At 46.0% G+C, this 18,422-nt stretch overlaps 1 protein-coding gene across 5 annotated transcripts in view; it reads right to left on the bottom strand.

The window, feature by feature from the left end:
* Positions 1-18,422, bottom strand: part of LOC135920537 (solute carrier organic anion transporter family member 74D-like) — a 225,658-nt gene that overhangs the window by 12,785 nt on the left and 194,451 nt on the right. For 3 of the 5 annotated variants that reach the window (XM_065454841.2, XM_065454843.2, XM_065454842.2), the window contains exons 4-9: positions 12,879-13,181; positions 10,541-10,998; positions 8,706-8,975; positions 8,166-8,255; positions 7,361-7,645; positions 6,635-6,676 (exon numbers count right to left, since the gene is read on the bottom strand). In XM_065454841.2, coding sequence (XP_065310913.1) covers positions 6,635-6,676; positions 7,361-7,645; positions 8,166-8,255; positions 8,706-8,975; positions 10,541-10,998; positions 12,879-13,114 — 1,381 coding nt within the window. In that variant the 5' untranslated portion in view covers positions 13,115-13,181. The remainder of the gene's footprint in view (positions 1-6,634; positions 6,677-7,360; positions 7,646-8,165; positions 8,256-8,705; positions 8,976-10,540; positions 10,999-12,878; positions 13,182-18,422) is intronic. The other 2 variants (XM_065454844.2, XM_065454845.2) reach the window with 1 other exon arrangement.

Genomic DNA, 18,422 nt, shown 5'->3' with positions numbered 1-18,422 from the left:
CTGTAGAGCACCACTTTTACGTTTCTTAATAAAGCGCACGATATGGAAACCGTACTATATTTGATAAGAACGTATGCCTGAAATGGTGAAATGCAATGCAGAGGAGCGCTCATTTGGGCTAATTTGGAATGCTAATTTGGAACAGAAGGAAACGGCACAGGGAGAGGTAGAAGAAAGTGTGAAGTGTGGTACTGCTAGAATGTGCGAAGAGGCTGGCATTTAAAAGCATGCATCATCCATGTGTTCCTTTTAAAGATCAGCATTTCCTTCATCCTAGGTATTCCTCCGTCCCATTCCTGCGCTGTTCCCGATTCTCTTGAAATGGTGTATTTCCACTGTTCAGTACCACGATCGCACAAACTAGAAAAAAAAAAGGAAGGAACCGACAATTGTCACACTGTGTCTAGAACTATTTGTTCGACATGCACAATGTCTACACTTGTACACCATTACTTTTATTGTGACAGCAATTACATGGAGACTCCAGGCAAATTTTCGCCATGATCGTCGATGCCGACATGAGGTTTCCTATAAAGATGAGATGCAATAAGATTGCAGCTACACTGGGTATGCTGTAAGTGCAAGGAGAAGCATGCAAGAGTGAGCCAAGAATGATGATGGCTTCGTAAGAGGCATATCATCAAGGGTACACGGGAGGGAGGCACCTAAGGATGCGCACCTAAGCGCACATCCTCAAGGAGTTGAGCACTTAGGGGAAATGAGGTAGGGAGACGACCGACGGTATATGAGCACTAGAAGGAGCCCCAGGATAGGAGGAGGAGGGAGCGGACAGGTAAGCAAGCATCTCCTCTTCTACTCCCATCATGCCTGCACTTCGCACCATTGAGGGCGGCCACGCATGCCCTATCTTGAAGGCAATCTACGGTGTGTGCTGTGTTTCTCACGAGCCTAATTCGTGTGTAAGCGGCAGGCAGCACGAAGGCGAATTCGCTCACCGCTGCTAATGCTCTTCATCGCACCAGCATTGTGACAGCGAGCGTTCACGATGATCGAGCAAGATATGTTCATGTTTGCCCGCACGTGCGCGACGCCATGCTTGTTAAATTAATGAATGAGGGAATGTTTACTGCAACTTATACGGACAAAGGAAACTACGAACTTAGCTTCGTGCAGTTGTCCAGTACTTTGCTATCACTGTCAATGTTTTGCCTTTCAGAAAACTGCGACTCACTTCATGTAAGGGAGCGCATTTGCACATTGAAAGTTCACAGCAGCATGCGCCTGAGTATTCTGCTGAAAAAAGTAAAGGTTACAGTGGCAATTTATAGGATACTGAGAGCACCAGCATCAGGAAAATAGGAATTGCAATGTATGTTATCATGAGTTTGATACCACAATATTCTGATTTAAGTATTGGAAACTTAATGCATAGCCTATAGTAGCATTCTTTACACACTGGAGCATGTTTTCAGCTTTGGATAGTTCAGCAAACCAATGACTAATTATTTAGTTACTAAATTAATAATCCAGTTTAAACTCAAATAACCTTTCATCGTTTCTTTATTCTTGAAGAAATGTACACTCCATGGAAAGACATAAAGCTGAACAAGTTGTTCCAGTTTTCCTTGGTGTGGAACTGTGTTTGGGCACTGCATGCTTAAATGGGTGTCTGGTATAGTTAGCTGTAAATTGGCACTTACTCAGAAATTGAATAGATGAGAATATGAGATGCCTAAATATGTTTTTCACATCAGGCTGCTAGTTTCAGTCAAAGTAACTACATTACACCACCAACACAAACAACTTATTTGCCAGCGATATCATTCACTCAAAATACCACAAGTAGAGCCAGCTACAAAATTTTTTGCAGTAGGGAATTTTCAACGTTAAATTTCCTCAGAAATTTGGTGTCCCAGCTTGAAATTTACGTGATAGATGTAAGGCTTATAGTGACAAATATTTACTGCACGTTTCGATTCAAAAGCAGATGATTTCACTGAGACAAAGTTTCGATTTTTCTCAAATTCTGCACCTTGAAACTTTTGAAAGTGATGCTAGCCACCGTCAGAAGACTCAACTTGAACAACAAAGACACATCCACGGTGACTTAACGCTAACAAGCACACACTTAAGGAGCAAATATTAAATGCTATGGATGGGAGATGCACTGAACAAGAGCATTCAAAGCACCCCAACCATAAAGGCCAGAACACATGTACGTATGCTGACGTGCACAAGCTCGCGTCCGCATGTCCACAAATGCGCGAACAGTGCAGCACAACTCGTATGCGCCGAAGCGTGCCGCGACCCCGGTGATCAGCTCCCCTCTGTTATTGCGCACTCAAACTGCCTTGCGTCGGCATACCTGCAGCAACGCAGCTACAGCATGGTGCAATCAACTCTCAGTGAGGCAAATTGATATCATGTGAGAATGTGCTTTTTCTTTCCTTTTTGTGCTCATCTAACAGCTCCAAAAATATAACAATTGCGTTTATAGATAACGAAGCATTTTGAACCACTGTGAATAATAATAAAGTACGAAGTCGTATGTGCCAAGCCATCTATGAGCATGAGCGCGCTGTCGCGTAACTGTTGTTGATGCAAACCAGGTCCAAAACGCTCTGAAGTTCCTGCGATCGTCCACAGAGGTTTCAGCATAAAGCGTGCAAGTGGAGCCACTGTAATTTTGGTCGCATACTTTGATTCGTGTTTCTTCTGCTAGGGGTGCTCAACACTGCTAAATATTTGATCTACAAGTACAGCTGTAGTATGCGCCAAACAGACAACATGTCATTTTTTACAAAAACGAGTAGGCCATCGTTTTTATTGAAGTTTTGTTATTAACGTTTGTGCTTTATTACTTGAATCAAGGCAGCGAGACCCTACTGACATGTGATAAGCAGCAACCCATTGGTATCGATTGCAGTCCGGGACCTTTATCGATTCAACGTGTACGGCAATAATATTTGGGAACGGGGTGGTCATTTTCTTTGAGCAGCATCATGCAGGTTCATTTTAAAGCAGTTTTCACTTGATAACAGCATTATCTCAGCCAGTTTATGCGCCCGATTCTCGATAGCCACTACCAAGCGAGCGTGTTTAAAGACAGTGAATTTTATCAGCTGCAGTATTTCGCTCGCATAACAGCTGCAAGCTTCCATAGTTAGTGATCTGCCACGTCTGGCTAGGCAATGATGTGTTGCTTGCAAAAAGGTGCTAGCTGGTGCGACTTCATCACTGGAACTGAGCACAGTCTGTTAGGAGACTACCCACAAAAGCGGATTAACCTTGCAGCCCACGGGCGCTTGCACAGGTTAGTAATAATGCACTCCTTCGCATTTTCAGCTTTGAATTTCCTTGCGTGCGAGGTGGATAAAGCATATTCCTGCAGTCGTTTCTCAAAGAGGCCCTGAACCACTTCTTATCGAAGTGGAGAAAGGCATTTGAAGTGAAAATAGGCTATTTCAGAAATGCTTTGCCACAAAAAGTACTTCAATGCGTACAGCAGAAGTGGAGTTATGGGCAATCAAACACAGCCTCCACTGTGCTCCCGTTCGTACTTCAATGCCTTGCACTGCAAACGCTACGGGACAGTGGGGCGTGCCCACAATGCTCCGCCTTCTAAATGTCACCGTGGCATGCAGTTCAAATTACAATTTTGGATGTTAACGTAGAAGCTACGACTTCCGATTTTGGCGCCTACGACTTGCTAAACGTAAGCCAAATGCGGTTGTCCTCAGCAAGCCGCAGTGTGCTTAGCCAGTGAACTCGTGGCGGTAACCCCGCAGTGGCTACGGTATCTATGCCATGTAGCCGACCGTAGCTTTATGTTAGCCATCTGCCGATAGCAGCCGTCTAAGGGAATGATTAAATAAAGCGTCCAATGAAGAAATAAAGCATCCAGAAGAGAATGAGGACAGGGCCCTCTGTTGAAAAGAGAGCATTCGAGAGAAAGGTGACTGCGCAATCCACTTGCGAGCTCCATGCACCATGGTACGACAGCAAAACTTGGCCAAGATGTTCACAGCAGCGTACGCCACCCGCGGACTATGTTATTTCACCAAACCCGAGGGGTGGTTCAGGGCCCCTTTAAGGATACAAGACTTGCAGCTATTTAAATGTGCAGGTTGTGGATTCCAAAAACATTTCCTAAAGCTCTTTATTGCTTTCATGTTTATTGCTCTTCAAAGGCAGTTCAAACGAGGCTCTTGCTATTTTGCCATATTGCTAAGATATCTAACATGGAGTAGAGTAATAGTTTTGGCTGTTTCTACATAAATGATCCACCACGATAAATTCACTGCACATTAGGGGCCAAAGCACTTCTGATGACACAATTAGATTAATTGCATTTGACACATAATAAGATAACTGTGTTTGTTACTTTTATTACTAATATCTGACAGATACAATTGTCACCTAATCAATGCATGACTAAGCACAGCCCACACAAGGACACCACTGGAAAAAATGCACAGGCAAAACAGTGTTGCGTATGTGCTTTTTTGTCATGCAGTGTTGTGTGCACTTGGTTGGACATGTCTACACCTTCTCTCTCCCTTCTCTCGCTTCCCCTTCTCCCTTCCCCCAGCGTAGGGTAGCCAACCAGACTGTTGACTGGTTAACATCCCTGCCTTCCTATATTGCTTTCTCTCTCTCTAGTCGGACATGAATCACAAGTTCACCTACACTTCCACCGTAGTAATCTATGCTGTTACTTGTTCTTTCGCAGCCAGCCTCTAAGACACTACTCATCTTTGTTCCCCCCTTTGGACTCCATTGTCTCTGGATGCACAGGTCAACAGTGAATTTGTCACAACTAGAAGTAACCTCAAGGGCCAGAATCTTCACAAGGTATATATATATATCTGAACACTTCGCCTAGAATCGTGATTTGTTCATTTATTTGTACTAACCTTTATTTTTTTCACTATTTTTTGCTTGCACGTTTGTCATGACTTCCATGTTTCTCTTTCCAGGAAAACGGACAAAACAGAAATTATTGGTCTGCAATCTGCCCATGCCAAGCTGTGGGAAGCTCAACAGTCACCATAACGACAGCAGATTCTCTTGATCTCCGTGCTTTACCATGAACTGTTTGCAAGTTTACCAGGTGGAGGGGTATGAGCACTATACAGGAAGGCAGCAGTCTGCAGTTTTGTATTATACCAAGCAGGAACGCTAACATTTGACATAAAAGCTTACTTGCTTTTAAAGCTGTTTTATGACAAACAGAGAAGTAACATGTTGAGTCCCAACTTTTCTTTTCTAGTCATTATAACTGTGACGACCAGGGCAGCAACAAGGCAGCAAGCTGCCTACGTGCTAATGCACAAACTGTCATACGCTCTTTGCAAATCGGCTTGGCAGGCAATACCACTAAGTATCACATGCTTCCTCACAATAATTTTTTTAATGAAAATGCGAATATTAAAATGATGAAAAGCACTCAATGCAATTTTGAGGAAATGCCACCACATGGTGACAGAATCTCTGGTAGTCACTTTTACATGGTTCTTGAACAGTTAGCACGAATTAAATAACTAGGCTAGCCCTGTAAAACAGTAAAATAACATGTCTAGAAAACTGAAAGGTAAGCTCGCAAAACTGGCCTACTCTACATTTCCCAAACATAACAAATTACTAAAAACGATTTTTTGTTCTCCTCATACAGCTGATGACAAAATTGTGCACAATGTTTTTCCAAAAGGTTTCGAAATATGCTCCGTGAATAGCAAGTTCCGCTTCACATTCAGCCAATCAACAGTGGAAGAGCGAGGGAAGTCTCAGCACGAGAACTTGTCTTTGTCGCAGCGCTCAGAAATATGTTTGCTCGTTGAAACATCAGCTCCAGGCTGAGGCTTCTCTTGTTCACCTCTGTTACTCAATTGAAGTGTTCATCTCCTTGCAACTTCTTTGGCTTGTCTGAATACATAAACAGATTTTTTTTTTCATTTTTTTACATGATACCATAAATTGCGTTTTCCAAGCATCTGCGAGCATTCACTGGGCTTGCTTATATGCTTATTTAGTGTCCTTGTCACATTCACAAAATCTTTGCAGAAGTCCCTGTAAGTATCGTTGTCTCCATTACCTTCCTTGCTTTTCTTTGAGTACTCCGCTTGTGCCAAAACCTTTACTGTGAACACTAAATATATGTGCGTGTGCGGCATAAATATCAAGAGCGGGCAATATGTGTTGGAAAATTTACCATAACATTCTTTTTGTTCATTTTTTTTTTCTGGCACTACATGCCCTCTTGCCAATGTGTTATGAAATGAATGGGACATTGTAGCTCAAGCTTATCTTGCCAACACTACATCTTTGTCGAGCCCCTTTGATGTTTCCTTCTTTACTCTAGCTGAAATCGCTGAATGTAGATATTATATATGTATAGTGCGAAACACGGCAAGCAGCATGGCATGCAACTACAGTACGAGGGTAGCCCAGCATAAATATTGCTGTCCGAAGCTTTGCTCTCCTCGCTTTAAACGGCGCGCTGAACACGATGAGAAATATTAGCTCGATTTTAGCTTTCAATTCCACTGATAGATTGTTATGTGTGCTTCTGTATGTTGCAAGCTCAGTGATTGACAGCGTCCACCTGACCTGTACGAAAATTGTGGGCATGTACTGCTTCATTCACCATTGACAATAAACAATGTAAGCTTACTTGTTCGTGGGGTTTTTTTGCCAGCTGAGGCTTCTTGGTCACCTGGCGACATAATAAAGATACCTGAAGTCATGTTAGAGTACCGTACACATGAATAGCGATAACAAAATGCCCAAAACCAGCAAACCAGCAGCGCAACCAGCCCCACTAGCCGCTACCGCAGCGGCCATATTGTTCACAACGTAAGGATGATGATATTAGTTTTGATTTTGACAGCGCCATTTCTCGGTCACATACTTTCTTCACGACGCCGCTGCTACTTTTATTTCTGTTGCAGTGTGAAAGGTACACTTTCCCTTCTCTAGGTTTAAGTGTTCTGTGTGCAAATGGCCATTCCTCGCCAGGCACGGCAGGCACGAGACGCATAGACATGAGCTTGTGTGGACTGGCAAGCATATGTATGGTTTGGCCTTTAATCTCCAGCACCCTCCACAGGAGAAGCAATTAGGAGCTTAAGGCATATTTGGGTTAGGTATGATGGTGACTGTACATGTGAATCTCTCAGCACACGTTTCTAAACAAACATTTGCACTTTACTTCAGGCAAGCTACGAACATATACTAGTATTATACCAATAATAAGTTTGCATACTATGCCTCTTTAGCAGTACAGCACACCGAATGGACAGAAATATGAGCCGATTAAACAACTGCAGAGCACAGCGTTGGCATGGATGACTAGCATGCAGCCCCCCGAACGGAAGAAACGACGGGAGACGGTAGGCACCTCTGAGTGTCGGCTTGTCCTTGAGAGCCTTCTTGGCTCCGGACGGCGATGCCGGCGGCGAGCTGATGAGCGGCACCTTCTGCTGAAGCTGGTGCTTGGGGCAGATGGTGCCATTGCGGTCCAGGACAGGTCGCGGCACCCGTTGCGAGGACCGCCGCTGGGGCAGGTTGCGCGGGAACGCCATCATGGGCAGAGCCGTAACGATGAGTGCCGCGCCCACTATGAACACGCCGAGCCACCAAGCACCCACCCAGTGAGGGTTGCCCGGAGACAGGTTGGACGTCTCTGCGTGGTGACGAGCAGCACTTCAGTAACACTGTGTGCCGTTATAATACATGTAAAGCACTAAAGGTTTAGACAGAATTGCGTGACTTGTGAAACCTGGAGCTCTGACTGCAGCACATGACTGCCCACGAGTGCAATCGCTCAAAAGGTATGGAACATACCTGCAAGGTTCATTCAGCAACAGTTTCTATTAGGTAAATACTGCTGCCACTGATAGAAATGCACAGTTAACATGATCCATGTTGTGACTTTTCACAGACAACACACAAGCTCGTTGAGTGCATGGACTTCTGATAAGAGAGCTTTTGTACTGTGCATCATCACATTTTATGGCTCTCATATTGATGGATGTGGTATGCAACACCTCGAGAAACATTAGCATCAGGTATGTAAATAGAGACTCGTCTGTAAACTCAAGGAACATTCATAGGCTAGGTAACACTATATACTTGTAGGCCACAGCAATTATGAGGCCTATATTAGTCCCACACATTTTAGCTCAGTTGAAACGTGAACTCACCAAATGGAAAGTTGACATACACGCTTGTACAGTAGGAGCCAAGAAGGAAGCCAAATACTGGACCGAATATCCTGACGCCTATCGTGATACCTGTAAGACAAAGACAATGAAGTTGTCTAAAAATTATCTGATGATAGGCTTATTTGTTGAGAAACAGCACAATCATCAAAACTTCATTAAGTATGCAACATCAACTTGTAGTGCGCAGTGTAATCTGTTGTCACACCAACCACATACTATCGCTGCACATTTCTTTGTTTTATTTGCAACATATGACAGCAACCTCCGTGTCCCCTTAGATGCCCCACAAACATTATGAAGCCCCATACATTATCCTGCTCTTCAACATTGAGTTCATTGTGCTGTCAAGTTGAAAAAATTGCAGCAAAACCGAGTGAAGGGAGTCAGCAGACCGCAGGGAAAGGAGCAAATTAATTGATAACTCAAAGTGCTGAAGCACTAATTCGACCACTTAACGTATGATATAGTTAAACAAATAAGCTTCTTCGGCGAGAATGTGTGCTGTGGATGCACCCTCACCGAAATAGAGCGGCGACTCCCGGTTGGCCACATTGTCATCGATGTATGGTATTCCGAGCGTGTAGACAGCTGTGGCGCCAATCCCAATAAAGAGCAGACTGATGAAGAACACAGAGAGCACCACATGTGTAATGCGGTTCTGGCTGAGCGGCCGCGTTGAGGCATCGCAGATGGCAGCCTGTCGCAACGCATCAGCCACTGGGCCCCCTGCTCCCCCGCCGTCAGCGAAGAGGTGCAATGCGTCAGAGGAAGTGGCCGTCGTGGCCAACGCTGCAAACAAGGCACGTTGTTTTACACACCAATAGCAGCTGTGCGGCAGTGCCAAACAAAGGAAATGATAACCGGTGACTCCTCTGTTATACTCAATTACTGCAAATAACGGTCTGAAACTAATAAGTATGCAGGCACAGTTGCCCTACCCATACTTGAAAACCCCTCAACATTTTCCAAGCTCCACATGTTGGGCACCTGACAACAGCAAGCATCAGCGCAGTGGCTCAGAGCACAGTTGTTGAGGGCAAACAGACACATACAGTTCATTTTGAGACTTATAACTGCAGTTTGCATGCGGTTCGAAAAGAAGTCAGCATGCTAATACCACTTTTGAAGTAACTGGCCATGCTATGCGATATTTGTGTTCTGGATGCTGTAATCTATTTGCTGACTCTTTGTCCAAGCGCAGAAGGGCACAAATTCTTTGTTGTAGATAATACCCTCGCCAACACGTCTCATCTCACCCTCGTCTTCAACGCTAGAGATGTGTTAAACAAAGTGGGAAATCGGAGGTGGCGTGATTGCCACCGATCCGTCATTTTTTAGTGCCTTCAGGTTTCACCAAGCCTCCGCACACGGCAGGAGTGACCCGTTTGCAATTCTGGAAGCATTCCTTTTAATTGACCAGGTCAAGAACACACCTGCAAATAAAAGTTCCGTCTGTATGTTAATGGCCTCTGTTCTTAACTTCAAAAAGTCAGCAATTACTTGTGCACAATGAATGATGCTACGAAAAATGGCAGATATGACATTATGACAAGAATGTGACAGTAAAGAAGATAGCAGTAAAAATTTAAAAAAAAAAGAAACATCTAGATGACACCTTAGTTGAGTCTAGGCCTATAACAGCTGGATAGTGGGCTATTAGAGCAGCAGAATGAGTTTTAATAGACGGCAGTAAGGGCAGCAGAGGATCACTCATGTGCATAGATGAGATTATGGAATTTGCGTGTACAGGATGCAAAGAATATGCAATTCAGTGTGCAGTTATCTCATACTTTCAGTAGGCCAGCCCACAAACAAAAGATAAAAGATGCAGTGCATGCACACGATGCACAAATGCAGCGGGGCAGCTGCCTTGAGACAATCATAATCGAAAACAGACTACATCAGATGATGACATGAAAGAACCATATATGTATCATATGCTTTTCTTGTACTGCCTCCTTGACGAAACTACCTCTGCGCATGACTCGGACATCTGAGCTCCTTCTAACACAGATGAAATGAATGATGTACAAACTCAGGGTTTCATCCTTGTCACCCCATACATCTATAATAAAGCAGGGGGGTGGAAACGGGTTCCTCGAAAGGAACCCGTATGGGTTTCCTTTGTAGCAGCTGCTACGAACGGGCGCATGTCCGATTTTCCCTTTAATAATTTCTTCTCTCCACCATGCGGGTTTCCGCAGAACTGCTAGGCCCCATACATCTTTATATTTTATTAGTGTGCTGGCCTACTAAAGGCATATGAGTTGCCTGACACGAGACAAGGGTAACTGGCGATCACCGAGAGAAGCCTCCCTGCTGCATGGTGATGATGACGGCGCCCCTGCACTCACCTCCATCGGCGGCCAACAGTGCGGTCAGGTTGGCCGGCAGCGGAGAGGCAGAGGCAGCCTGCTCGGGCGCATGGCACAACTTGGCCCACTGCGAGGCGACGGTGGCGTTCTGGGCGCCTCGGACCCTGGCCTGCGACGTGACCAGGAGCGAGTCGTCGATGAAGATGAAGTGCGGCGTGGCACACAGGATGGAGGCGACGGCAAACACGAGCATGCCGCAGGCGATCCACTTAGGCCGGTGCCCCTGGCCCCCGTAATAGGTGAGCAGCAGCGCGCCACCGATCTGGCCGATCTCGGTGGCCGACATGATGATGCCTGTGGTCTTGCTGGGGATCTGGTACAGCTTCTCGATGGTCGTGAGCACGCTCACAAAGTAGGTGTAGTACATGCCCTGCAGCACGCTCGTCAGGCAGAACACGGCCAGGAATGCCTTCTTGTTGGCAAATCGCTGCAGCCATCTGGAGGGAACATTAGGCAGTCTGTAAACCACTCTTATTCTTTACAATTAAATGAAACGGTGGAAGCAACTGTTTCTTTCATTGCGACATGTGAGCATCATGCACCTCAACTACTTATTAACTTGGCAAAAAGCGGTGATGTCGCCGGCACTCTGGCTTTCTACTACGAAAAGGAGCTTAAATTTAGAACGATTTGTTTCCACAACCGGCAAAGTAAGGTGCGCCAGTGCCGAGTTTTTCTGTGATGCCTTTCGCTGCTAGTTGCATGTTCCACATATATACAGACATGATGTTCAATGACTCTGGGCCCATAAAGGAACTGAAAATTAGGGCAGTCGGTACTGCATTCATGTGATGAAACTGCTATGGTGGAAGGATTGAACTAAACCCCACAAAGGCAATTTAAAGATCGGGTTTGATAAAATAGCAATCAATATGCACAGCAGTGCTGTAAATAAGGTATACCCTGACAAATTATTTCAGCGTTGACATCCACTGAACAGTTCATCTCTTCCCAGGTAGGGATCAGTAATAAAAATGTTGCTTTACTTGCACACTGGTGGGTGTGCTTTGCATGCACCACGTTATATTTGCTTGTGCAAACACTTCAAGACAGCAGTGGTGCAAGATATGCCAAAAATCTGGTGCCCATGTAATCTGCATCGCACATCACGCTGTGCTTCCTTTTGTTTTGAAGCAAACTTATCCACTTTTCTTTACTACTGTAGACAACCCCCACAAAAAAAAAGTAAGAGAGAGAAAAACAGAAAAGGATCAACAACCTGCACATATAGTGCAGGTACCAGAGGCCCACCTGAAAGCCAATATAGCGCGTGTAGGTCACTGTAATGAACACTACTTCTGTCTTTGTTCTAGGGAACTGTAGCTTGGCTTAGAATCATAAGCTAATCCCAACAGCAGGATGCCAACAAGATGTTACAGGCTAGCTGCCTGAAAGACAAATGTGTAAGCTAGAGCTTGCACACTATAGTTGCTTCATGCATCATCACTATAGCATGCAAGGTCTAGCTTATACAGTTGTCTTTCAGGCAGCTAGCATGTGACATCTTGTTGACATTCTACTGTTGGGATTAGCTGATGATTCTAAGCCAAGCTACAGTTCACTAGAACAAAGACAGAAGTAGTGTTCATTACAGCAACCGATGTGCGCTATACTGACTTTCAGGTGGGCCTTTGGTACCTGCACTATGATGTGCATGTTGTTCTTCCTTTTTTCTTCTTCTTTTCTTTCTTCTCCCTCTTCCACTCTCTTTTTCTTTTTATCCCCCTTAACCCTTCCTCCCGTGCAGGGTAGCCAACCAGAACCACCTCTGGTTAACCTCCCTGTCTTTCTATGCATCCTTTTCTCTTTCTCATGACGTAACTTAATGCTCACAAGTATACAGAAGCTTAGAAAGAAAAATAAGCAGGGCAGGAAATGCACACCACATTGATTAGTAAAGTGGTTCAAACTTCAAACATATGCAAGCGCTTGGTTAGGCATACATCAAAAATAGCTGCAGCTGAGAGTGAAGTCCTTAAACGTCCCAGAGAATTTCCAAATGCAGTCTGAGGTTCCTTACAACTTTGCAAATTACGGACTTCACCAATTCAAGAACGCTCTTTCACAACTTCACCAGTAACTCATCCGAATTCACCAGCAGCAGAGTAGACACAAGGTCGGCTTCTGCACAGTGTTCTTCCTCGAACGACGTTTTGCACGCCTGTCATCACTCGAAAATCACCCACGTGCCCACAAAGTATGCTGAGCGACGGCTATGGCAAGTTTTCGATAAAAGCCGTCCCAACAGCTGACAGTGCAAGTTGGCAATTAGTAACGTTTCTACGAGCAACAAAAAAAAAGAGAGGTAGGTCCCAACCTCGGTTTGAAGAACCAGAGGCCGCATATAGAGTCTGGGTCCTCTTCAGGATGCACGGGCTGCAGGACTTTGCAGCTGAGCCCGTCGACGCCTCCGTTCAGGCCCTTGTGGTGGTTGTTGCCATTGGACTGTGGCAGCAAGAGACCGTTGCCATTCTTGAGCTTCCCGGAGTCGTCGATGCCTGCACCGCTGCACCCATTCGTGGTACGCTGCCGCGCTTGGTCGTCGCCGGCCATTGCCACCGCACCCTAAGGCCGTCCTAACTTGGGGAGCGCCGCCTGGACCCGGTTACGTCATCGTCGCCTGCGAATGAGAGGACATTCTGGACTTGGCCACTCTGAACGAAAAGAAAACTGATGGTCCTACGTCTCAAATGAAGCTGGGCAAACGGCAGGGGATTACCGTAACACCACACATATAATATATACGAGATGTTTTTTTAACGTTAATGGACTTTGTTGATTATTATTCATGCAGCACAATTTTGCAGAGGTTAAGGAGTTTATTGCGTCGTATATGATGACCCCACGTTGAATATTTTTTATTGTACTAAAACAGGACAATACTCCCCCCCCTCCGCCTCTTGAGTGCACACACACACACATCCCCATCCTGCATGCTCAAAATTGTCCCTTGTGAGCTGCCCCTCGACACACCAGTCCGTAGAAAGCATGTAGGTTTTTGCTTAAAGAGGTTACACACTGTCAACAAGCAGTTACATTATATGCTGACATACGGTCACTTTCAGGCCTTATACCTTCTGTCAAACATATATAACATCTCGCAGATGCTGCACGAGCTCCAGCTGAGAGTCTCTCAGCTTGAGCTCTCTCGTGTAACAAAACGCGGTTACGTAGTGAAAAGGACTGGCAGCGAACACCTCTATAATGTATAACACGTCACAGAAATTCAGAAAGGAGCCTGCCCGCGCAATGGGACAAGGCCTTCTTTTTTTTCACCACAAGCAGCACGAACACGTACAGGAGGCACAAACATGCGTCCATGCTGACGCTAATGCACCGCTCGTCCATTATTCCATTTCTCGTTTTCTTTCTTTCTCTCCTCTCTCTCTCTCTCTCTCTCTCTCTTTGTCGCAATGGTGCGTGTGTACGCCGCGTCCTCGTTGACGGCGCCAGCAGCCGATGTCTAGTCCTCCTCCCCCTCCCCCCAACAGACAGACAGGCAGACGGACAAAGACACACACACACGCACGCACATAACCTCGCATGCCGTTATCGGCCGGGTCACGTTCCTGCGGCCCAAGGGGCCCAAGTGCGTGTCGGTCAGGCCACGCATGCGCAACACACAGGCGAGCAGTACGCCTCACGTGCCGGCAAGCAGCGCAGGCCCAGTCCTCAAATCTCCTCGGATTTTTTTTTTTTCCCTCGCCCCGGCGCGCGCATGGTTTCTACAGATGCGCGCAGTCTCATATCCAAGCCGTAGACGTAACGTCAAGCGAATCGGTGGGATACATTGAAGAACATTATACTCACTTCGTATCAATTTCATTCATTACCCGAGTCGATTTCACTTTCATCTATTGCCGCCTTAAGGGGCAGGCGAAAGAAAAAGAAAAGTCCAGTAAAGCTACAGGTAGACAGCAACTACTAAACAAACTTCGTATAGCCCTGAGCTTGAGGATCTCTAAACTATAGAATGAGGTGAGGACAAACGACGCCGCATTGAAGTTCCCGCCGCACAACGCCACGAATTTTCTAACAATGTTCGAGTGTTTAGTTAAAGGGATGTTAAATAACCGCACTAAATCTCCCTGGACTGTCAAAGCGTTCTTTCGGAAATCAGCCTGCAGTTGATTTGCCGAGAAAGGTTCCCTAACAACGCCCGAAAGCTGAGGCTAAACTTCAGTTCAATGAATTTCGCGCCAAAACCGCAGCGCCCGTACACATCATGGTTACCTCGAGGATTTAAAAGTGAGAGAGAGAGAGAGATGTTTACTCCAATGACAGGGCGTTTCAACCCAGAAAGAAATTACCAAAAATTTTCTGGGCAGATCCTTTCGTTCCATCAGAACTCAACGAAATCCTTACTTCCTCTATAAACGATAGAAAACGTTGTCAAAGGCGTCACGGGCTCCTGGAGTGGGAGTGTCAAGCTGGCGTTCCTACCCCGTTTTCCGTTGCACGAGCCTTGCTAAGTCTTCCCCCCTATCGGTAACGATTGACATTTTTCGTGCTCAAGAATTTACCAAACAAGCCCGACTTAATGCAAGGGTCAGGCTGCATTCTAAAACTCGCAACGGCTCAACCCCGCTTCTTTCGGAGAGTCGTCCCGCACAAACACGGCCAGTTATACACAAAGGCAAAAGTAGAACGACGTTCTTGCGACGTCGTGCACTGGCTTCATAAGCGGGACGAAATTCAAGACACGGCAATACGGCCGTGATAATTTATTCGGTAATAAGCAAGTCCTTCCCGCCAAGGACGCTAAAGTAAGATTTTTTTTCAGGCGATATACTCGCACAAACTTATTTCGTGTTCCCATTTCGGGTCCCTTTACGATATCGGCGTCACACGGGCACTTTCGGTCGAGCCCAATCGGAATCGGATTTCTCGATCGCGATCCAAAATGCATGTGTGACACCTGTACAAAGAGAGTCCGTGCGCGCCTTCTATATAAAGGTGTGCACACGTGTGTACAAAGTCATTCCAGACGAGATCGACAGCAGAAGTCTCCTGGGGTCTCTGTTTGTAAACAGACGAAAGCATCGTCTGGACCACGTCTGGACATAAAAAAACTCCCAATGCGCCAACACAGTATAATCTGCGCATGCGCGATCGAATGATACGACGCGATATAGCTTTCACGGCGGTGTATACACGCGCGACTGCATCGAGACGGAGGTCAACTACTTTGCATGTCGCGTACGCGAGCGCGCGTCCTATAGACGTGCAAGCGCTATATCGAGACGGCGGGACGCGGAAAAGCTAGGCGGGACAGCTTTTGGATGCAGCGCCAAAAACTCCCCGACGACCGCGCCGACTGGCACCGCGTTCGGAACGGTTTTCCTTCCGGGAAATCATCCTGATGCGCCGCCGGCATCTGCGTATCGGCGTCGGGCATGCCGAGCCCGCGCGAAGTCCTCTTACAAGGCTGGCTTGCGGGCGTCAGCGATCTTAAAATGTGACGATAATTATTTGCGTGCACCCCTCCGCCCTAGCGCTTTAATTCCTGCATGAACCTGGCTACCTGGCTTCGAAGCTGCACTAACGTAGCATATGCAGTTTGTCAAAAGAAATCCTTGCGGCTAACCCAATACAATCGTATCGAAGTAAATCTTTTATGTACTGTTAAATGCAACAGCATTTAAATTTAATATCATTTATTTGCGTATCCGTCAACTTTTCCTGAATCTGGCTAGCTATCTGGTCACGAAGATACTAGAAAGAGAGAGAGAGAGAGAGAGAGATCGTCATGGATGGGTTCGGAACGAAGAATCAGACGGCTGTGAAACTGACTCTCTAGGTGTCACACTCGGAAAGCAAGATGATGTGACAACACCATCCCTGCGGCAATACGAAAATTCGTCTGCATGATTCCTCAAGATTTCAGTTCAACTGAACTTATATAAGGTTCAACATCTCAAGGCAACCCGCGCACGAAAGACACCATAACAGGGGACTCCAGATTTACACTGATCATCTGGGGTTCTTTAATGCGCACCGAAAGCACGGTACACGGGCGTTTTCGAGGCCGCCGGGGTCTGGAAATTTAATTAACGTGAAGCCTCGCCACGTTCCACAGCAGAACGCCGTAGCAACTCATGCATCCTCCGAGCATGCGCGGTGAGTTAATTTCAGTTGGCTCCTTCTAATAAGCGAACTAAATACAAGTGTCCGCATGGGTTCTTCGTCGCGACTCGCGAGTAAATTCTGATGTCCACCGCTGCTGTAAAGTTTGAACAGTAAAAGAACTGCCACGTCTTGAATCCCCTTATACGACGGCGAATCAGAACGTATAAGCCCCCATTTTTTTTAAAGCCAAATTACAGCTGCAAATGCGAAGTGAACATATCCATTCCCAGCGGCGGACCTTCCTTGGACCGACGCGGCCTCATCTGCCGGTTGCTCCACGGCACGGCGCTGCTGTCAGTTGTTGAAGATGGCGGTTGTGCTTGACACGTCCACGGCGTACGAGCAGCGAAGTGCGATTCGTTTTCCGCGGAGCAAGGGACGAACACTAATCGAAATCCACTGGAAAATGCAGCCCACGTATGGGGAAAGGTGTCTCGCTTAGAGAAGTGTGAGGTGGTGGTGTTGTGAGTTCGCAAAAAGGGCCGTGAGGACTTGCATGACAATGAGCGTTCGGGGAGGCCGCGTGTGTCGCTGGCTGACGATTGCGACGGGACAAATTTAGTGCGGCGATGGAACAAATGTATGAACCGGTATGGGGACTACGTGGAAAAAATAGTGCGAGGTACATACAACAGTACGTATACTCGTCATTACCAGTATGTACCTTATTTTGGCTGATAAAAAATAGGGGCAAATACCATAGAGTTTCATATTAGTATACCTAGAGGCAAATCTGGCGCTGCGATCGTTCAACCATCATGGGAATGATGGGCACGACCTACTGAACTACAGACCTGCACAGATCTCCCTCCTCCAGCACGCCTGGTCTAGTTCGCCCCTTTTGCCGCTAGGGAAAGAACGTACGAGCAGAGTGGCGCTAGTCATAACCTGTTCGCTGTCGTCTGCTTCTGCGATCTGTTCAGCGCTTGTCTTGCCATTTCGGCAGGCACAAAGCGCTTGTTTTGGCGGTAAATGAATAAATTCACAAATATACAAAAGAAGACATATTTGCGAATGCTTTGCGTTTGAATAGTGAAACTAGAAGAGGATGAGCGGTGCAAGAAATGTAAACAACGAGCATAGGTGGCCACTGCAATGCTAGATCGACGGCATAAATTTCCCTTTCCTAGCCTCCTTAAGAGACTGGAAAAATTGTTTAAAAAGATTCATAGGATAATCTAGCTTTCTTTAGTTGATTACAGACAGCCTAATGTCGTAGATGACATTAGGATTTACTACTGTGTGCCGTAGTGAAAGGAAGATGATCTGGTAAAAGTATAGTAAAAGTATTCACTAGTAAGTCCTCCACCCGATATGTGCAATAGTCTGATCGATTCTGTTTCAAGGGAAGGTGAGCATATCTTGTTTTTAATATCGTTGGATGTCTAGCTCAGTAGAAAGCTTGCAAAAAATTAAGCGATCCCAGTGCTTTAAAACGTGCTGCAGTGCAGGCCTTAAAAATCGTGTCACGGAACTCTTTTCAAACTGTAAAGCTAACTTTTCCGCGTAGTACGGCGGCAGCATAACGGTGGTGCTGAAGATACGTACGCAGTGAAGCTGTGTGCGTAATTCACTTTTTGAACTCGTGACGCATTCACGGACAACTTTTAAGAGTTAAAATGAGTGGTAATCGTTCTGTCGTCGAACATTACGGTGGCTTCAAGTTTCTAAAGAGCGCAGACGCGAATTTTACAACGTGTGCAATGAAACTGTTGGGTACGTTGCGAACTCT

This window comes from Dermacentor albipictus, chromosome 5 (assembly GCF_038994185.2).
Source record: "Dermacentor albipictus isolate Rhodes 1998 colony chromosome 5, USDA_Dalb.pri_finalv2, whole genome shotgun sequence".
In the NCBI taxonomy this organism is placed as follows: Eukaryota; Metazoa; Arthropoda; class Arachnida; order Ixodida; family Ixodidae; genus Dermacentor; species Dermacentor albipictus.
Note: the sequence above shows the minus strand (reverse complement) of the source record. Positions and strands in the feature narration are given on the sequence as shown.